The 19940-nt window shown below is 32.5% G+C and overlaps 8 protein-coding genes across 8 annotated transcripts; 2 read left to right on the top strand and 6 right to left on the bottom strand.

The window, feature by feature from the left end:
- Positions 1 to 53: 53 nt before the first annotated feature.
- Positions 54 to 958, bottom strand: RO3G_11793 (uncharacterized protein; the record flags this gene model as incomplete). Its single annotated transcript, XM_067666377.1, has 3 exons — positions 54 to 273; positions 324 to 556; positions 620 to 958. The coding sequence occupies 3 exons, from the start codon at positions 956 to 958 to the stop codon at positions 54 to 56; spliced, it is 792 nt and encodes a 263-aa protein (XP_067522478.1).
- Positions 959 to 1492: 534 nt separating this feature from the next.
- On the top strand, positions 1493 to 2798 carry RO3G_11792 (uncharacterized protein; the record flags this gene model as incomplete). Its single annotated transcript, XM_067666376.1, has 4 exons — positions 1493 to 1511; positions 1576 to 1703; positions 2152 to 2712; positions 2781 to 2798. The coding sequence occupies 4 exons, from the start codon at positions 1493 to 1495 to the stop codon at positions 2796 to 2798; spliced, it is 726 nt and encodes a 241-aa protein (XP_067522477.1).
- A 90-nt stretch (positions 2799 to 2888) lies between these two features.
- On the bottom strand, positions 2889 to 3312 carry RO3G_11791 (small nuclear ribonucleoprotein F; the record flags this gene model as incomplete). Its single annotated transcript, XM_067666375.1, has 4 exons — positions 2889 to 2949; positions 3001 to 3065; positions 3126 to 3251; positions 3307 to 3312. 4 exons carry the CDS (start codon positions 3310 to 3312, stop codon positions 2889 to 2891), a joined length of 258 nt encoding a protein of 85 aa, XP_067522476.1.
- A 152-nt stretch (positions 3313 to 3464) lies between these two features.
- Positions 3465 to 5219, bottom strand: RO3G_11790 (lanosterol 14-alpha demethylase; the record flags this gene model as incomplete). The annotated part of the gene is made up of 5 exons (XM_067666374.1): positions 3465 to 4220; positions 4271 to 4631; positions 4690 to 4923; positions 4982 to 5061; positions 5118 to 5219. The coding sequence occupies 5 exons, from the start codon at positions 5217 to 5219 to the stop codon at positions 3465 to 3467; spliced, it is 1533 nt and encodes a 510-aa protein (XP_067522475.1).
- Positions 5220 to 6020: 801 nt separating this feature from the next.
- On the bottom strand, positions 6021 to 6586 carry RO3G_11789 (uncharacterized protein; the record flags this gene model as incomplete). Its single annotated transcript, XM_067666373.1, has 3 exons — positions 6021 to 6028; positions 6166 to 6239; positions 6513 to 6586. The coding sequence occupies 3 exons, from the start codon at positions 6584 to 6586 to the stop codon at positions 6021 to 6023; spliced, it is 156 nt and encodes a 51-aa protein (XP_067522474.1).
- Positions 6587 to 6749: 163 nt separating this feature from the next.
- RO3G_11788 (uncharacterized protein) lies at positions 6750 to 7196 on the bottom strand (the record flags this gene model as incomplete). Its single annotated transcript, XM_067666372.1, has 1 exon — positions 6750 to 7196. One exon carries the CDS (start codon positions 7194 to 7196, stop codon positions 6750 to 6752), a length of 447 nt encoding a protein of 148 aa, XP_067522473.1.
- A 145-nt stretch (positions 7197 to 7341) lies between these two features.
- On the bottom strand, positions 7342 to 9306 carry RO3G_11787 (uncharacterized protein; the record flags this gene model as incomplete). The annotated part of the gene is made up of 5 exons (XM_067666371.1): positions 7342 to 8241; positions 8292 to 8455; positions 8538 to 8628; positions 8791 to 9095; positions 9138 to 9306. The coding sequence occupies 5 exons, from the start codon at positions 9304 to 9306 to the stop codon at positions 7342 to 7344; spliced, it is 1629 nt and encodes a 542-aa protein (XP_067522472.1).
- A 5752-nt stretch (positions 9307 to 15058) lies between these two features.
- RO3G_11786 (uncharacterized protein) lies at positions 15059 to 15889 on the top strand (the record flags this gene model as incomplete). The annotated part of the gene is made up of 2 exons (XM_067666370.1): positions 15059 to 15374; positions 15507 to 15889. The coding sequence occupies 2 exons, from the start codon at positions 15059 to 15061 to the stop codon at positions 15887 to 15889; spliced, it is 699 nt and encodes a 232-aa protein (XP_067522471.1).
- Between the last annotated feature and the right edge of the window lie 4051 nt (positions 15890 to 19940).

Below are 19940 nucleotides of genomic sequence, written 5' to 3'. Positions count from 1 at the left end.
AATAATTTGATAGCTGTATTAAATAGGATTGATAAAGGGTACAAAAGGTAAAATTAAACACCAAAGATCTTTCTTCCAAGATTAAATAATCCTTCGTCTGTTGTTGTATCTTCAATATAACTAAAAGGATGCTGATCAGATGCAAATGGCGCATTATCAGTTAAAGAAGGTATATAAAACCCATCGTTATCGTCATTATAAATAGCTTGAGGATTTTCATATTCGTCTAATACTTCAGAGGCAATGATTGAGTCAATGTCTGATACTGATTTACTATTTAAATAATGATTAATAATTAATGATTATCAATCGTATCTTTTTACACTTGTTCTTCAGGTTGTATGTGTAATGTGTGTAGGGAAGTTTGATCTGCTTCTAGTGATGATGATGATTGAATGTGATTGCTTTGAATGAACTTTAACTTTTCTGTTAAATCGATCAATAAGGCTTGACTTGTAGAATTTTCTGATTTTAATGTAGACGACGACGCTTCATCATTAAATTGTAAATTTGGCACTGATTTCGCAGCATAAAATTCTTTGGATGTCACAGGTTCCTGATATCATGTTTGCTAAGAAGTTGCTCTCTTTTTTTTTTTTCTTTTTTTTTTTCCTTTTACCTTATAAACTAGGCTATGGATTTGGTCGTCTGCCAAGAACTCTGCATCTTCATAATAAACATTCTCAAGATCTAGTGTTCTTTTCTTCTTTTTATATCTTCTTTTCTTCTGTCCAAGTATTGTTTCAAACTCCCAATCTGTTGGATTATCCAAATAGTTTTGTAATGCCTCTCCTTGGTATAAACTGTCCTCTTCAAGTCTAATGTTCTGTTGTCTTTGAAAACAACAGCAAAATTGAGAAAATGAAGGTAAGTAGTTCCTCCAAGTTAAATCAAATGGATGAGGCTCGTCAATGAGTGAGATTTTATTATTGTTTCTATTTGAATATAAAATAACCATGAATAATAATAAGGAAGAAAAAAAAAGGAAAATATTGTGCGACAAGAAAAATTCTTGTATAAAATAAATCATCACATGCGTCCATTGCTCCTCCTTCTATATCATGTCTTTACACTATATCAATTCAAGGGTATTTTCATTTCTGCATTACATTTTTTTTTCTTTTTTTTTCTGTTTTACTTTGCTTTATATTTTATTAAATGGAAACAGTAAAAACTAGAAGGTTTAAAAGAAATCCATTAGGTTCAATAAACAATATATAAATGAAAGAGAACTGTAATTGTTGACTGTCAGTATTAGCTCAACGTGATAGGACTTCTAGACAATTAGAAGCAAAGTTATCGGATATTATTTATTGGGTGAATCCTATTCAATCCTTTGTTACTCTGGCATCCATGATGTGTTTTATTGTATTCATAGAACTTTATTCTTTTATTCAAATATTATCAATCATCATGTCGCTTTCAATAGCTATTAATCTTGCGTATATGTTTTTCATAAAATATTATTGTTACACATTTGACACTGATCATTATGTCAAACACCCATTCAAGTATACAACATCACTTTGGTATTCTAAACTAAGTCTCAACTAATTCTTATTAGTTACCTTTTAGATCAAAAAGATTTATTACCTAAAGATCTCGGACTTCATTATGCCTCAATTGCACTCTATATTTCAGAAACAATAACAAGAGCTACAGTAAACATTGTGTTTGTAAAAGACCCTAAAAAGAGTTTCAAGGTAAATGAAATGCAGTAAAGAAAATGCACTAATATCTTCTCTTTACAGTGGTTAATAGTTTTCTTTTTAAGTTGGAAATTATCTATGCTTGTATCAAATCAAGTTTGCTTACTCATCCTTACTCTCTCTGCCTTCATCTTTCCTAAATTTTTTATTAAATACATTTAATATAAATTGTTACACGTGAATCTCTTTGATACACAAAGACTTTCAAACAGGATTTTTCTTCTTTTCTTTTCTTTCTTTCTTTCTTTCTTTCTTTTTTTAAATGTCGACAGATAAATTACCCAACTTTTCTACTTTCAACTTGGATGATTTTGATTTAAATAAAGTATCTGACAATTCTTTACATCGCGGACTTAAAGACTCTCAACGATCATTTCTATTATACTTGGAACCAATCCCTAATTCGCCTTTACATAAATCACTAACTTTATTTCAAGAAAAGATATTCAGTCAATTTGGTCCAAATCAAGCTCACAACACGTCACCTCATTTATCCATCATACCAAGAATATTAATTAAAAAACGTAGTAATACAAATGACAAGTGGCAGACAGTACAAGACTTGATTCAATTGATCGACCAACAAACAAAAAATCTTCAACTTCCTGTACCTGATTTTGCTGGTTATCAGATACTCGAAAGGCCAACTCGATCGCTTGTTATGAATATCAAAGTACATAATGACTATTATATGCTCATAGAAGCAATTGAATTATGCATCGGACCTTCATGTGCAAAATTAGATGTCAGTCTACTAGACAGAATACATTTGGCTTACAATGTACTCAAATCACCTTCAAAATCTGAATTAAAGAAAATGAAAGGAATAGCAGAGTCAACAATCGATGTTTCTGATTGGATCAAATTAGGGGGAACATGGAAACTGACGCTTTATGAAGTCATGGTTGAAAGTCAAGTAGTGGGTGTTCAACATCAATTAAAGGAGGTTCACTCTTGGCCTATTCACCAACGTCCTCCTCAGCCCTTCATTGATCTCTTGCCAGTATTTATTCGAATCAAACTGCCTTGGCTTAATAATGCGAGTAGAAAACAATTTTCTATTGACAACAGTTCAAATCTTACGCATAAATCAAATATATCATCAAATAAAGGATTTCATACAATTTAATCGTTTCTTTCTCTTCTTCTTTTTTAATTGTTGTTGTTAATAACATTATCTTACTCTTCCATCTTGCCTTCATCTTCTTCAACTCCACGAATATATAAAACATTGTTACATCTATCACATCAATTGTTATTAGCTTCCTTTATTTGATCTTCTTCTTTATACCTAATCAACACTTCACCAAGAGTTCCGACAGAAACACCATCTTGGAATTCCTCTGTGTTTGCCAACTAATTACATATTTTAATATACAGACGCGTTTAGTTTATATAAAAATACAGTTTCATTACCTGCAAGTTCATGTAATTATCTACGGAGACGAGATAACCTTGATATTCACCACCCCACTTTAATTTGACAGAAACAGGTTTACCAGTAAGATCATTAAGGAAAGGTTTAGGATTAACAGGCACAAACTATAATAAAATTTAGGATTATGCAAACATTAACAAAAAAAAAAAAAAAACTTACAGACATGCTGAACGGTATATGATCAATAGAAAAGAAAAAAGATTTTTGAAGCAATTGCAAAATAATTTTACGTCACATAGTTAAACAGCCAATAAGATACTTTTTATTAATGAAGAGTGTATATTAAAACGAAAAAAGGGGAAATTATAAAGGAAAATCTATTCTCTCCAAGTGTATTTGATGTTACTTGGTCTTTCAGGCACAACAACCATAGAAGTGTAATCGGATTTAGGCACACCCTTACCATCTTCTAATTCAATATCAAAAAGACGAATTATAGTAGCGATAATGGTCTTGATTTGAAGATAACCAAATTGCTCACCAATACATCTGTGTCTGCCAGCGCCAAAAGGTAAAAAGGGATTCTTGGAGGAGATGCCGACAGCGCCAAAGCCATAATCAATGTTACTATCATCACCAGCTTCCATTGAATGAACAGGATCAGTCAAGTTGATCCATCGTAAAGGATCATATTTTAAGGGTTCATTAAAGTATTGACTGTCGACCTGAGTGACACCAGGTACAGCACACAAAAAGTTGCCCTTGGGAATTTCATGACCCGTTTTTTCAAAAACTACCTTGTTTGCAGTAACTCTTCTCATCATTTGAAAAATAGGTGGATGAAGACGCAATGTTTCGCGAACGCAGCTGTCTAATAAAGTGAGCTCCTTCAGGTTATCAAACGTCAAATCAGCCTTGAGAGATCCCAACTTTGTGATTTGCTCTTCACGCAAATCACGAATAAGGTCGGGTCGTGCAGCCAATTCCAACAATGTCCAGGCAGATGTGGTGGCAGATGTATGTTGGCCGCCGAAAAGGACAGCAATCATCATACCGGCAATGTGATGGTCAGGTACGTTAGATCCATCTTTATAATTGGCATCCATCAAAGCTTGAAGCAAGTCTGCGTTACTCTAAGACAAGGTTATTAACAGCCGAGATAGAAGCAGTTGGAGTATCTTACAAAATCATTTTCAGCTTTTCTACGAGCAATAATACTAGAATAAAGATCCGTCATCTTTTGACGAGCCACATCACGTTTACGATAAGAAGGTAAGGGAAGATTTGGGAAAATGAAGTTGATAGGTTTGAATCCTTGGTCGAGATCATAATATAAACCAGCAACACTATCATCCAAGCTTGCACGAATTTCTTTACCCATCAAACAACGAGAAGCGGTACAGATAATAAGTTCACCAAGCGTATGATAGGCATCAAATGCGCCCGTAGGCTTCTTGTAGTTTTTGAAGAAACCCTCAACTTCTTCAACAATCATTGGAACATGTTGGCGGAAAGATTCTGAATTCAAACCAGCCTTAATAAATCTATTATAGTTTCGGATGAGTTGTGTTATCGCTTCTGTTTTTCTATTTTGTTGATTACCTTTTTTGTTCCATGAATACGCTGTGAGGAGCATCATAGACAACTTCAGGACCAAAAACATGTTTTGTCATATGGTTATAGGCATCAGCAGCAGATGTCAAGTTTTGTTTAGCATTGAAAACAAATTGGTTTCCGTCTGCATTCAAAAACACGGTGACACGCTTACCAACCATATAGAAAGTAAACACATCTCCATACTTTTTTTGGCACTTTTGTAAAAAGGCAATAGGATTTCTATACAGAACGTTAGAAAACTTAAATCATAAGCTTTTTTTTCCAAATCCTTTCTTACATTCCAAACTCAATAGCATTACCCATAAATGGGATCCATGAAAACACTACAGGGGGTTCTTTGGGATTCTTTGGACCAAACTATCAAATTTCTAAGTTTTTTTCATTCTATTTTTCTCTCTGTCATTGTCAAATACCCATTGACTCAAAATGTTGATGATAACGAAGACACCCAGTGCTAACACAGCATAAAGTGGTATGCTCTCTAGAGTGGGGAGTAAAGTGGAGATGACAGCCATAATGTTGAGAGGAAAAAGAAATAGAGCGGGGCTTTTCAAGATTATTTTATACAGAGGCTTGTGTAACTCGTCGCGGCTCCATTTGCAGAACACTTTTGATCAACCACAAAGAGAGCATATAATTCCTTAATGTAAGGATACCCCACTTGCTAAGACATTGTGGTACAAGATGATGAGAAGAAAATTAGATTCACTGAGCAATGAGGTGCACTAGATAAGTAAATTAAGCTATAGAATACCCAAACTCTTTGAAAAGATAAGCAACCTATGTCTATATGCACTATTGTAATAAATGTAGATAAAAAGGAATAAAAAAGCATCGAAGCGATAATTATGTTGAGATGCTTTCTTATTCTTGAGTATGATCAAAGATAAAGCTATTGATGTTGCATTTATAAATAGGCGTCTATGGAACTACTGTTTAAGACATCATTTTATTTTGTTCCTGAATGATTATTGGATTTGATTAAGCTCGCTAACTTAGTAAGTGCAGAAAGACTGAAAGTTGATGATAGAAACAACAAGAGCCATCAAGGCGCCGATTGGGTTATTAATAAAATTATTACTCATTCATTTGTTTAGATCGATAGAGTTACTATGCACGAAAAACAAGATTCCATTCTGACATACATAGTCTCAATGCAGCTTGATATATTGGATCATCAAAGAGACCATACAAAGATCTATTACTATAACAAATTGGTGTTATATACGCAAGACATAGATTACTCTTTATGATATAATTCATTGTCAGATTTTTATGCTTAAACTATGCCAGCGTTGCAGATTATTTATGTCTGCCTACAATACTATGAAACATGAAGATTGTTCTTATTCTTTTCATGTTTCAACAATCAAACTATACAATAATACAAGCATACATTAAGATGAGAGCGTACGTAAGCTTTTCTATAAGAAGTAGCTGTGAGATAAAGAGAGTACTTACTATCAACACGCCATAATGATATAATCCCTTTATCTTTCAGCTTATGCCATGAAGCCAGTAACTCACAAGCTTTTCTCTAAATCCTTTAGAAGTCCATGAAAAAAAAAAAAAAAAAAAAAAAAAAAAAAAAAAAAAAAAACAGAGAGATCAAAATACGATAAGGAGATTCTCCTTAACCCGGCTTCGCGTTTTCTCACCTGTCCTTTGACTTTGTATTTGTTTCGTTTAAATTCTGTCAACAGCGTTTCATCCTCTCTCCACATTCACCTGGAGTTAATAGGCAATGGCCTCATTTCTTGTAATATTACATGTCTCTGAAAAGCATACTGAGGAAGTGAACAACTTACCTCTTTGACCAGATGAAGTCCCTGCTCGCATGACCCGAATGTTTTAAGGCAGAGATATTCGAGCTTGCACACATTTGATTTCACATGTAGGTTTTCTGTACTCATGAATAGATAAAGCTTGTACAACAAACAAGTTCAAGTACATTTTTACTCAAGAGGCAATGTAACTAGGAAAGACACATGTGGTATGTATCTAAATACTTTTATTATTTGCTGTTAACATAAATACCAGTTTGTTTAAATTGGTTGTCGTTCTAAAGTATGACCTGATGATGCTGAAAAAACAAACTTTTCGAATGGGAACAGAATTGTTCTATCATATTGACTAATATAAGGCAATACAATACAAATGATAGTGGCTAGTATACTGATGATGATGCTAAGTCGAATAAATCCATAAACTAATCGAACGATGCCCTTAACTGTCATGATGACAGCTGAAAACAAAGCGTATAATATCAACAGAGCTAAGGCGATTGGTATAATATCTGATTGTATAGGAATATTATTCAATATATTATAATAGGTTCGAACGATAGGTGGGCTATGCTCATATAAAATGTTGAATAAATTGGATACAAACTGAAATGCTTCAGTAGGGGTTGGTGCGAGAAGTTGCTCTCCAATAATTTCATACATGTAAATGTAACATTTTGAAAGAATATCTGCTACAACAACATCCATACTTGAAATCCGTAAAAAAAAAAGGGCGTTGAAATAGAAAAGAAGAGAATTTGAAAGAAAAAAAAAAGGCTTATTTTTAATGATGTGTCTGTATTTAAATTTTTTTATTTCACACAAAACGTATGATCTATTGCCATAAACTTTTTTATCCTTGTTTGATTTGAAATAACTTGACGTGTGTACCGTTCCAAGGTCCATAATCTTTCATTGTACTTACATAGTTGTGTCCCCACAGCATACTTCTGAACCAAATAAACAGTGCTTCTCCCCATTGAAATTTACGAATAAATATCGGGTTCCCTTCCGTTAAAATCTCCGTTGTAGAAACCGTACTCAAATATGTTTTGATCTCTTCGAGCGTTATATTACTATCTTTGCATTTTTCTTCAATCGACGGTACCAAGGATTCTAATAGCTTCAAAATGCTGACTAAGGGTAGCTTTGACTTCCATGTTTCAAACCACTCTTCGGTTGGTGTGAATCCAGTTTTGGATACAAAAATCGTACCACTGCCGCCATCATCGTTGGTAGATGAGGACTCGGCACTTGTCTGAGCTTGCTCTTCTTCTTTTCTCAAATCGGAATCCTCTTCCTCTTGCTGCTTGTTTGCCTCTTCTTCACTACTGCCTCTTTCCTGCTTACCGGTTTCCTTACCACTAGGATTAGTTCCTTTTCCTTCCTTACTTTCTCTCAATGAGCGTAACCTTTCAGCTTCGGCTACAGCAGTTCCAAATGTCAACTTGTCTAGCTTTTCAAAATAATCATGATGCAGTATCATTGAATAAACAAAATTAGGATTTTCAGAATATTGATGGTGGATGATATTATTAAATGCTTCCAAAAGATAGCCAGCCAGCAAATGATTGTGCTCTTCATTCAATAGAAAGCCAGGTGATGACATGGAGTGAAATAATCCCATTAATTTGGATGCTGTAGTGACACCCAAGTTTTTTGCATAAGGTGATATATTCGTGATTGTCAATACTAATGCTGGATAAAGAGATGAAAGTAGTCCACGAGTTGAAGCAATCAACGAAAATATGGACTAAATACAAGTTAGATATTTGATTAGCAACTCAATGTGTGATTATTTACAATAATAAGGAAATCTGCATAGGTGCCGTTGAATGCATAGAGTCGAATGATCGAAGGAAGTGACGAATGTGTAGCAAATGGTTGATTAAGCTTAGTACAGTAGCCTTTGCTTGATGACAATGTCTGGAGCATAAATGCACACATTCTAACTAAGCCTACTTGAGCTACATAGTATTGTTCAATATGTGACCAGAATTAAAAAAGAGGAGAGCACTTGGCCACCTCTTAATGCTAAATCTTTTTTACCCAAGTTATTTTTGTTTTCAGTGGCATGAAATACCAAAGCTACTGTTAAATCAAGAACCTGATCGTTTTCGACGAGATAATCTTTAAACCTCTATAATGTATCATGCCCAGAAGAGCTATTTAGTTGACAGGCAATTGGTATCTTTGACAAAAACAAATTTACCGAGTTTATCTCAAGCAAACGCCAACAAAACATCATGACTTCAATGAAGCAGCCTACACGCTTGGTTGATCCGGGCAAGTAAGTGTTTACCGCAGTCATTGGGTTTACCAGAATGCGATAGAGACCCTTTGTCAAGAACTCAAAATCCTTTGGACGATGCAGTTTTGATACGTAGTGTCGAAAAGCGTTATCCACACTAGTAAATGGGGAGGCTTGATCCTGTGGAGAAAAGACTTCTAATTCAACGCTTGTTTTTGGTACAACAGCTACATCTGGGCTCTCCAAAGTGATCACTTCTATATTAGAAACTGGAAACTCTGCGGAAGTAGGCGAGGAGCCCGAATCGACTTGGCGTATCATATCTGCTTGTTGTGGAGATCTGTAATCCAACAAGGCTAATAAACAAGCTAAACTAAAAGAAACAAGCTGTTCTTTACTTCCACTCAAGACATAGGTGTAAGGCATCCATCCTGTTGGATCGTAATTACAAACAGTGTTGATCAAGCTGCAAAGTATCACCAGCAAAACCTTCTTTTCAAGCTTTGTAGCAATGAATCTTAACCAAAAGTTTTCTTCGGATAACAATTGTGCAGGGGCGGTATACATTGATTTGGACAATAACACAGTCAGTAGTCTCAACACTTCTGTTCTGTTAGATTCTGCATCCTTTGATGTAGAAATTGGAACTACTGATGATCCAACCCCATTTTCCCAAATAGTATATACCACTTTCGACTCTTCTGTAGCTGCTGAAATAGGAAGTGTGAATCCAGCCAAGTATAAAGCCTGGATAGTCACTAATGTCTACTGTTTAGTGCGTTTAGATATTTTAGTTTGTTTTTGTGTCTTTACTCGTTAACAGCGACTCTGCTCTGCAGGGAAGTATCTCATATTCTGGCTTGTTGTCAACCGTCCTTGTTTCTTTTTCTTGTTGTCTTGGAGCCCAAAAAAATGATTCTTCCCATTGTAGACATTCTGTGCTTTCAAATATGAATGGCATTAGTCGTGTCATAATTCTACAGCAATTCAAAAGGTGGTTTATAGAATGCTGTTCGGATGGAAAATTTTTAGCTGATAATATAGTTTTCATTTTATCCAAGACCTTTATTTGATTTTTAAATAAATAGCATGGTTTAAATATAAGCCTTTTACCTTATCGATTAATGTCTCGAGGTTAATTTTTGAGCTGTCTCTTATGCGTCGAATATCATTTGCACCAATTAATGAAAATATATCATCGACAGACTCTGGCAAATTCCAAAACTATTTAAGCAGCATAAACAGTTAATACACCAAGAACAATATCATAGCTTATTGTTTCTATTACAGAACTCCAAAATTCGTTTTCAGTAGTTGGTATGTCCTTAAAACAATAAAAAATTAGTATATTGCTATTTGATTATTACTTTTTATATATACCTTGTCTTCATACAGTCGAAACACAGTCTTTCTAAAGGCAAGCTTACTGTCAGTTGCTCCCATACTTTTTTTGTTCCTTGAAAAGAAAGACACCAAGGCGCCTATTTTTTTTTTTTTTTTCTTGGAATCAAAGCGCGCTGGTTAAAAAGTCACGTCGTACAAAGACAAATCCTGATGTCGATTCAAAAATGATGCACACATTAAATACCTTATTCGTTATGCTTAATATTAAATCTTCTTTAATGAATATAGGATTTTTTATTTTTATAAGAGGTCTTTTTGTATTATAAATTGAGATTTAAGTGTTATATAATATCTATGATCAAAGCCTCCTTCTTTCTTCCAAAATGATTTAAATTTGCAGCCAAGACATTACTATCTTCATTTCAGTGGAACATAGGCTCTTCCAACCAATGACTGAGAACACTCAGACTAACCTGAAACAAGTTTGAATGTATTTCTTTAGTATTATTTTATTAGGGATAGGCTCGACTTTTTGATGTTTTTATCTTACTTTTCATTTATTTTTAACAGTTATTTATATGAAAAGCCAAATTGTTTATTCAAAATTTAATAAGCGCAATTTTTACGAAATTTCCTATTAATGCATAAGGCATATTTGACTAGATGCTAGGCACTTTTATTTTTATACGCCTGTCTCATCAATCAAAGTAGAACGAATCGGGACGAAGTGACTATTAGTTTATATTTTTAAGTGAAGCATTCGGAAGAAGAACATGAGTTTTTGCAAGAAACAGCCATATTTTTTAGATAGCTACCATGAAAAGGCCCTTTGCCTAAATATGGAGAAAAAAAAGGTAAATAAACCTGATATAGTGGAACAATTGTTGGTAGCACGATTTTATCTCCATGATGGAAAGAGAGTCAGACAGGTAACTTGTTACTGAGCAATTTTCAAAACTGAAAGTGCTGCGATAGTATAAATATCTCTAAATCTACTTCAAAAAAGAGAAGGAAAAAAAAAACTAAAACAGATGGAACATAACTGAGTAATTTGAGCGTGATGTTTGTTACTTTATTTGGAATCGCTCTACTTTTTTTTTTTCATTTTTGTACTTTAAATATCAAGCATAATTTAGCTTGACGAGATAGAATAACACGAAATGATTTAATATTGTAGTTACAGATTACTCTCTCTCTCCTTTTTTAAATCTTACAAGAATGGATTAAATATGTTTTAAATAATTTTTTATTTGTTGTAAAAAAAAAGTGTCTTTTAATCAAAATATACAATTTGCTTTTCTATAAAATCTCAAGCGAAATGTTAATATAAACGATATGATTACGTTATTTAGCTCTTTAGTCTATTATAGGAATCGATTGTTTAGTCATATTTTGACTCCTAGCTCTCCCTCTTGTTTTAACTTTTGACATGTGAGAAACACCAAACGTTTCCGAACTGATGGTTGTTAAAGTTGTTTTATGAATCATGAGAGTTGTATGATAATTGTGCAATGTTTGGGACACTCTTGTAAGACAGAAATTTAATAAATTGATAATATTATCATCATCGTGTCTTTTGGTTTTTTCCTAGGTTTAACCTTAGTTCCGTATTTATTCTTTTAGCATTTTATGGGATAACCATTTAGTGTTTGATATCCAGATAAGTATAAATATTTGCTTTATAAAGTCTAGGGAATTTAGTTATTATACAAAGATCTATGGTTATATTGCTTTTTCTACTTCTGTCTATTTAAAAAGAATAGTAAAGCCTATTTTACTAGCTGAATGTGATTAATAATAATATTTTTATAAATTCTGCTTTATAAAGAAAGGAGCTTTATGTGTAGAGTAATAATGTTCAAGCATATGTTATTACATAATCTAACGCACTATTTTATGCACACATTAGCAAAACTAGCAATAAAGTAATTTAGCTGATCTAACAATCATATCATCTTTCCTTGTAGCTTATGTATTCTATCAGTCGTCATTTTTATACATTGTGAATTTGGATACTTTTCAGTTGAGAAATATCAAGTATTATAACAACAAGCTTTAGTCATGATTGAGGGTTTGGTTTTGTATAAGTAGATGATGTTTAATGGCCATGGTAAGGTCTCTAAATAGTGTAACTACTTATATTTTTCATGTCAACTTTTCTTGTTTTAAGTATCTTTAGGCGCTGTCATTAACAAAATCAGTTTTCTTTCTGGCTATACTTTGACATCAATGTACTATAGCTTTGTATAATAGAAAAAAAGGAGGAAATACTATTAATTCGTAATCAACAATTTCGGCTTGTTGCTTTGATTATCACTGATGAGTAATTCAAAAAAAAAAGTAAATAATGTGGTTTTATGGGATTCAATCAATAGGACAAAGATCATACTTAGCCATTATTTTATGAACATGATAGGACATTGAAATTGACATTCAGTATTCCTTTTCTTGGTGTAAGCAAAAAGTGATTCAAAAGGCTACTTGTACTCTCAATAACCAGCAGCACATGAAGGTGTGATGTAGCTCCCACACAGCCAAAGAAAGTTGAGTGACGTCTCTTGAAGTGCAATATACAGTTGTTTCCAAAATTAATAAAGAGAGCTTTTCTTCCACACATTTTATAAGATACTGAATACTCAAAATGACTCTGATTATAGAGTTTAGTAGCAACAAGAAATTATAAAAGATGACATCCAAGCGTACAAAACATATATCTCCGTTTAACTCTTACATGTAACTACCGATACTTAAGCACTAGAAATTAAGATACAAAATATTGAATTTCTGTCATTAATCCTATTATTATAAATCCCAGTTTAATATTACAGAAGGATCATATATCGACCGCGAGTACTAAATAGGAACATGCTGAACACTTTTTCTTTTGGGCATTCTCCTTTTTTAACTTGACAAATCTATTTAAACGATATGCCCCTATTGATTCGTGTATTATGACTATGGGGTATGTCAGGTGAGTGTAAAATTATTCTATTAGCTTCTTTTTATTGTGTATATTTGGTAGTTGCATGATTAGATAGTAACGCAATCTTAAAAAAGTCTGCTGTCTACGGAATTAGCAGTAAAAGGAAAGTTTCGAAAATAGAATGTTCGATCATTGCTAAGCAGATGTATTACAAAAAAAAAAAAAAAAAAAAAAAAAAAAAAACGGAGCTTTAGGGTTAGTTCTACATTTGATTTTACAACTTGTAATCCAATGTACTTGTTCAAATTTATAATACTGACGCCATTAAATCTAAGGTCATTTATAAATAAGGAGGTAACGATCGACGGTTTTGTGTGTGTGTGTGTGTGTGAATGTTTTTTTTTTTTTTTTTTTTTTTTTTTTTTTTTTTTTTTGTAGAGTGTATTTTATTCGATTCAGTTGATTTACATTATAATATTTTATCTAAAGTCTCGGATTTGTTGATTTGAAGCACATAAGCTTCATACCTGTGCTTTTTTTTTTATTTGATTCCCTCGTAGACTATATATGGTAATGCGTATAAGTATTTTCCTAAATGAAAAAACAATAAGGACTTGTTAACCGAATCTTTTCTTACAATACACCAATTATTTGCGAGAATAACAAAAAAAAAGATAGTATAGCCCATTTTAAGTTTTCATGCAGGTTCTTGAGAGATATGCAAATGAGAACAATAATCTAGTACTTTCCAGAAAGATGGGCTGTACGTTAGACACGCGATGATTGACTCTTAGCAGGCCAGCTATCCCTTTGGCATAAAAACAAAGCTTGTGAACCGGAATGGAAACCTGCATAATCAAGTAGCAAGATGCTCTCTTCGCAGTTTGCTTTGCTTTGTTTTTACTCGCTTCTTTTTCTTTGTTGTTATCGTACTTTTTTTTTGAGTTGCTCGTATAGACAACGGAACAAATAATTTTAAAGAGACTCCATTCCATATTCATAAACTGATTTAGGTCAGCATCAAATTATCGTGTTGTAGGGAAGATTTGATAATCCATGATGCATAGATTTGCTCCTTTCAAAGTATTTGTGAGAATAAACAATGTACTGCCATCTTTATAAAAAGAACATGAAGGATACTCTTGCATTCATTTTATCTGCTATTTCTGTAATATTCTATTAGAATAACCCAGTTATTATCATTAATACCATCTGAAATGATTCATAAAAGAAAATTAAATTTTTAAAGGAGAGAAACGAAATGCTAAAGAAAATCAAGTGACGAAACCTGTTAGACTCTTTAGTACCTTTACATATTTGTTAATACTGGAAAATCAGATGCAATCGCAGCCAAGTTCTAAGTTACGTATCACTAAAAAGATGACACAACTTTTATGGGTTTACTTTTTTCTTTAAATCCATAAAGGAAACCTTAGAAGATTTTGAAGTCAAGCCATTTGAGATTGGATCCTGTTCGTCCAAACTTAAATACTTGTAAAGAGAAATAAGTTTAGTTTATTTACATTAGCCAGTTAAAAGGACAACTAAAGCGGCTTAATGCGATATGATGTTTGTATGAACAAAGATTTCAAATTAAGGAGATCTCCTTGACAGCACATGTGTACGCTTTTATGAGCATCCGATTTATTTATTTTTTCTTATTTGTTCTACATCAAGCTATTATATGTGTTCTTTTGAAAAAAAAAAAAAAAAAAAAAAAAAAAAAAAAACAAAAAAAAAAAAAAAAAAGAGGGGTGAGAGGAGGAGAGGGGTAAGTGGGGAGAGGAGAGAGAGAGAAAGAGATGAATAGAGGATTATGAAAGCCATCTATTTACTTATTTCCTTTTTTATATACCACCTTTTTCGTTCGTTCCTACCTCAATCAAATTTTGTTATATAAATAATACAGTATATCATATTTTTTTTCCTTTTCTTTTTCATTATAAATACAACACTTTTTGATTCTTTGTTTATCCATCTCTCACTGTTTGTCCTTGTCTTTTTTATTACGAATACTTTGTTACTACTCTTCATCACGTGTCAAATCAAATGATGTATACTATTTCTAGCTTAAATGGATGCATACCCGACAATACATACAGTAACTGTTTTGATTACAGCCCACCATTAGTCCAAGAAGCTTACGATGGCCTTGGTATATATATCCCTTATTTTGGACTTGGCCAACCTCCAAAAAGTCATTGTGTTTCTTCAAGTAGCTCGGTCTCGACTTCTGATTCTGTTTCATCTGCTTACAGCAGACCATACAATTATATCCATGACTATACGACAAACTTTGCCAATCGCCTTTCTATGACATATAGCGATCACGTACACCCTTCTGAGGGGAACCACATTTACATGCCTTGTAAGATGCTAGAGCCAGACCATGGGCAACAAAATACTGCTGTATACAAAAGCTCACTGTTAGATCGCTTCAATCAAAACTACATCAAACATGATACATACTACGATACACTTTATGGCAACTTTTTCTCAGGGATTAATAAAAATCATACCAAGAAAGAAACACAGGTGGTTCCTGATTCACCATTATCGGATCTACCGGACATATCGTCACGATCTTCGTCTATCAACTCTACCGTCCTTTCCTCACAATCTCCTGACGCGATAAAAAAGGATGATGTACCAACAAAGAAGGTGCACTCTTGCGATTTTTGTAGTAGAAAGTTTGCTCGTAAATATGACGTGAACCGTCATACTCGGATTCATACAGGAAAAAAGCCTTATGTTTGTTCTTGCTGTCATAAATGCTTCGCACGCTCTGATGCACTCAATCGCCATATTCGCAAAGAAATTACCTGCTTTACTTTTTCAGAAAAACTGGGAACGACCAAACGTGCAAAGTATTTTGGAAAATAAGCTTGCTTATGGATTTTGAATCATGATTTCGCATTTTTTTTTTTCTCTTTTTACATTCTTTTATATATGTGTAAATATTTAAACGTACATGCTTCTTTCTAAACTGTATCTTTTTTCTTTTTACACCCAAGTTATATATTATATGGCTCTCTTATTCTTCACACATACCGGCTATGCATGAATAATCGTTTTTTAATAAAGCTATACTATGGATCTATCCTTTTTATGAATAAAATGCAAGCATAAACCTATAAAAATAGACAATAACTTAGATACACCCTGTAATAAACATATATGCCTTTTTTCTACTTTTTTGATAATTTAAGGAATTTGTATATTCCATCTTGAATAATCACATACATGTTCTATTCGACAGAACCCCTTGTTCGGGTTTGATAATCCATTCAACGCTAATAAAGAATAATTATCCAAAAAGGGAAATGCTAATCATTTGGGATCTCTATTCTGAGAACTAAATAAAATCGCGCATGTAATAAACAATCAAGCCGGCGTCATATGTAATAGAAAGATGGTTGCTTGTTGGTTATCCTTACGTTTTTTTTAAAAAAAAATTCACAAAATTGGATGCAAAGACAATAAAGATGCTCATCATCCAGATAAATATTTTTCTTTTGTAGTTGCAATCAAAATCAACAAATAAAATCTAGACCGATCTAGTACAATACATTTTCATAGTACCCTGTCTATCCGAGCTTCGCTTGGTATGCGCAAAATAAAGAAGGAAAAGATTACTTTAACATGGTGTCATCCAGCCAAACATTTCTATATTTTTTTCTAAATTTGTGGTTCCATTTTAGTTTCATCTAAAAGCTCTTTTTTTTTTAATATTCATTGTTACATTAAACATGTAAACAATTCTTTGGAATATTCAGCCAACGTAAAAAGATTTAATTTATACATCAAAGAAAATTAAATGAACCTGTACAGTCGAGATAAATATCAACCCTTGGTATCAGTTTCCAAAGACTCATCGCTAGCTAGTATCGAAATAAAACAAAAAGCTAAACAGTTGAATGTGGATAAAAATAGGCGAGTGAACTTTTTTTTTAAAAAAAGAGATAGACTAAATTCAAAATGCCCTTTCATAAAGAATAATTAATCACACAGACAGATGATGACAAAGACTAAATGACATGTCATTCGGTTACTCCTTGTCAACAATAACTAATAATTTTTGTGTGGTACCAGGCCATGCAACTTTATTTGTTTCACTTGTTAGCATAACAAGATGTCAAATGATAGGCAATAGGAAACATAGCTTTAACATTGCAGACAACAAAAAGAAAATCACTCTTCACCCTTTTTTTCTTTGCTCAACGTAACTCTACTGTCTTCCGAATTCCAGCACTTTCTTTTCCTTATTAAACAAAGCAAAATCACACAAAATAAGGTTACAATGCAATAGCTTTCCGAATTACATTTAATTTAGGGACTTTACTAATTTTAGATTGAGCAAGCTATTTCCTTTTTAGATAAACGTCATGTTTGTAGGACTGCCACAGAGCAGAATACAAAAATAAATAAACACACGTCTTTCATAGCACTTAATTATTTTTTTGAATTTAATGGCTTTCTTTTTACTCGGCTTATTTTCAATATTTCTCGAGATAGAAGCTACAAAAGCATCTATTGCAGTATAAATAAAGCAGATGAACAGTATGATCAAGCAATGATTAGAAACACAATTTTATCTTTTTAAATTTTAAAATCTTACACGGGGCTGCACATGTGGGTTACTTTATGTCTGTTTGAAATATATTCGTGGTACAAAGATAAAGTTTATGTAAGATTATACCTTACATTTCTTTCAAAAAAAAAAATAACAAGCACAAGGTTTAGTTTGCATTAAAAAAGACTTGTTAAAGTCCTAAGAGAAACCTCCTTTGCTATTAATTTGGCTAAGCCGAATGTAAAACAAAGTTCCGTTTGTTATGATTAGTGGTACACTTTTATCATTTTTACTGTTGACAACGCGTACACATAAAAATAGAGTAGCCAAAAAATACTACACTTTAGTAGCATAAAGCTTTACATTGTCTTCAATAAGCTAATTTTTACCTAACTCTATATACAGTCAATGAAATATAGTCGATGAGCATACAATTTATTGTGGCAAATCTCTAATATACATTTTAGTTTATACACAATAAATGTTGAGATATTTGCAAATAGCAAAGTTGAGAAATAAAAGGAAATAATACTTGAAATTCTAGCGAATGTGTCAATGTAAACTCTGTTAGATTTCAAAACGAGAGCGAGAACGCATTTCGTCAAACCATGCCTTTATATAAGAGATAAAATTATTCACGAATCAGTGAATTCAAGGTCGATTATACTATTTAGGCTTGATGAGCAATATAAAGGATTTATATGATTGATGTTGAAAATGAGCCTTAAAAGATATGTAATGAGTAATATTATACATTCAGTATTTATTATTTCTTATAAGATATTTGAGTAACCTCGTACGAACAATAATTGTTTAATAAGGTAAATATGACAATACTAGTTGTATTAAAATAAATAACCATGCACAAAAGGTTAAACCGCTATTAAACGAGCCTATGTCTTTCCAAATTTAGAATAAGATCAGTATTTGTCATAATAAAAGAGGCTAATTGATTCACTATTTGAAGTGTTTTAAGTACAAAAATAGGGACAAAGAAGAATTAACGAGAGCAAACAATAGTTCTAAAGTTGAATATGTGAAATAAGCGTGTTATATCTCTCGATTAATAAAGCTAATAAATAATTCAAACAATCGATGAGTCTCTTGAACATATTCATTGAGTAAGGACGAGAGAGGGAGCCCATTCAATGCAAACTACGTCTTAGAATATAATAATGTGGTTTAGGATCGGAGGAACTACGGTATAAATTATATGGGCTGTTTTGTCGTATTTTCTTTATTAAATACTCAAATGTCGTGTGAGATTACTCAAGATCTCCATGTTATATAGTCATCAATACACATAAACAACTTTAGTAATTTACACTGTGCAACTTCGGTTCTTCAATTATTAATTTTATAAAATAAGACGTAGTCTGTATTTAATGAGCTCTCTCTCCTGTCTTGACTCAATAAAGAGGTTGAAGAGCCTCATCGATTATCATTTTTCCTTTTTTCACTATCTTTCCTTCTACTCGACTACAAACTACTCACCAATATCACATGTTTATCGTACATAACACTTTGTGCTATATAGTATATACAGTCAAATTATACGTCAAGCTAGGATCTTTGTTGTTATTGAAGTGTTTTAAGTATAAAAATATGAACAAAGAAGAACTAACGAGACCGAACAATAGTTCTAAAGTCGAATACTTTTATTAAAGAAAGATTCCAAGGCTATTTATATTAGTTTGAGCAAGACCTGAGATTAAACGACAAGAGATAGTTACGACCGATATGATTTGACATGTATAAGAAAAATTTTATAAACTGATGTAAATAATCAACTGTTGAGATGAAAATGAAACTTGGCTGTTCAGGGCAGTTGGTAATTATCAGGATCTATTCTTATTCAAACTCATTTGTAAAGATTTAGCTTAAAATGATAAGACTGTTATCTTTGTTGTAGAACAGTAACTGATTGTAGTTGGCATTAATAAATATAAGTCTTAATACAAGATCATAATTAAAATAAAATAAAATACAAGTTTATTTAAATAAAATCATACAATCAATTCCAATTAAACATGTTCTTTTAGAATATGTATTGTATTCATGAGAGTTCTTTGATAAGAAGACGTATCAACTAAAATAACCAAATCCAATCCAATGTCAGGAATATTGCTAATCTTTCACATAATTGAAATAACGCGTAAAATAACGTTATTCAATTCAGTGAGGAATTCCCAGAATAAAAGATAATCTATGACAGACATACAAAAGAACAAATGAAAAGTTTTCATAATCATAATTATAGATAACACTTGCTAAAGTAACTGAATATTAGAAGAACGATAGCAATAGAAGATATCAAGCTACTCACTCAACAAGATGTAAACACCTGCCTTCAATTAGAAT

Source organism: Rhizopus delemar, genomic scaffold (assembly GCF_000149305.1).
Source record: "Rhizopus delemar RA 99-880 supercont3.9 genomic scaffold, whole genome shotgun sequence".
NCBI classification, from domain to species: domain Eukaryota; kingdom Fungi; phylum Mucoromycota; class Mucoromycetes; order Mucorales; family Rhizopodaceae; genus Rhizopus; species Rhizopus delemar.
The sequence above is the reverse complement of the archived record's forward strand: the minus strand, read 5'-3'. Positions and strand labels throughout refer to the sequence as shown.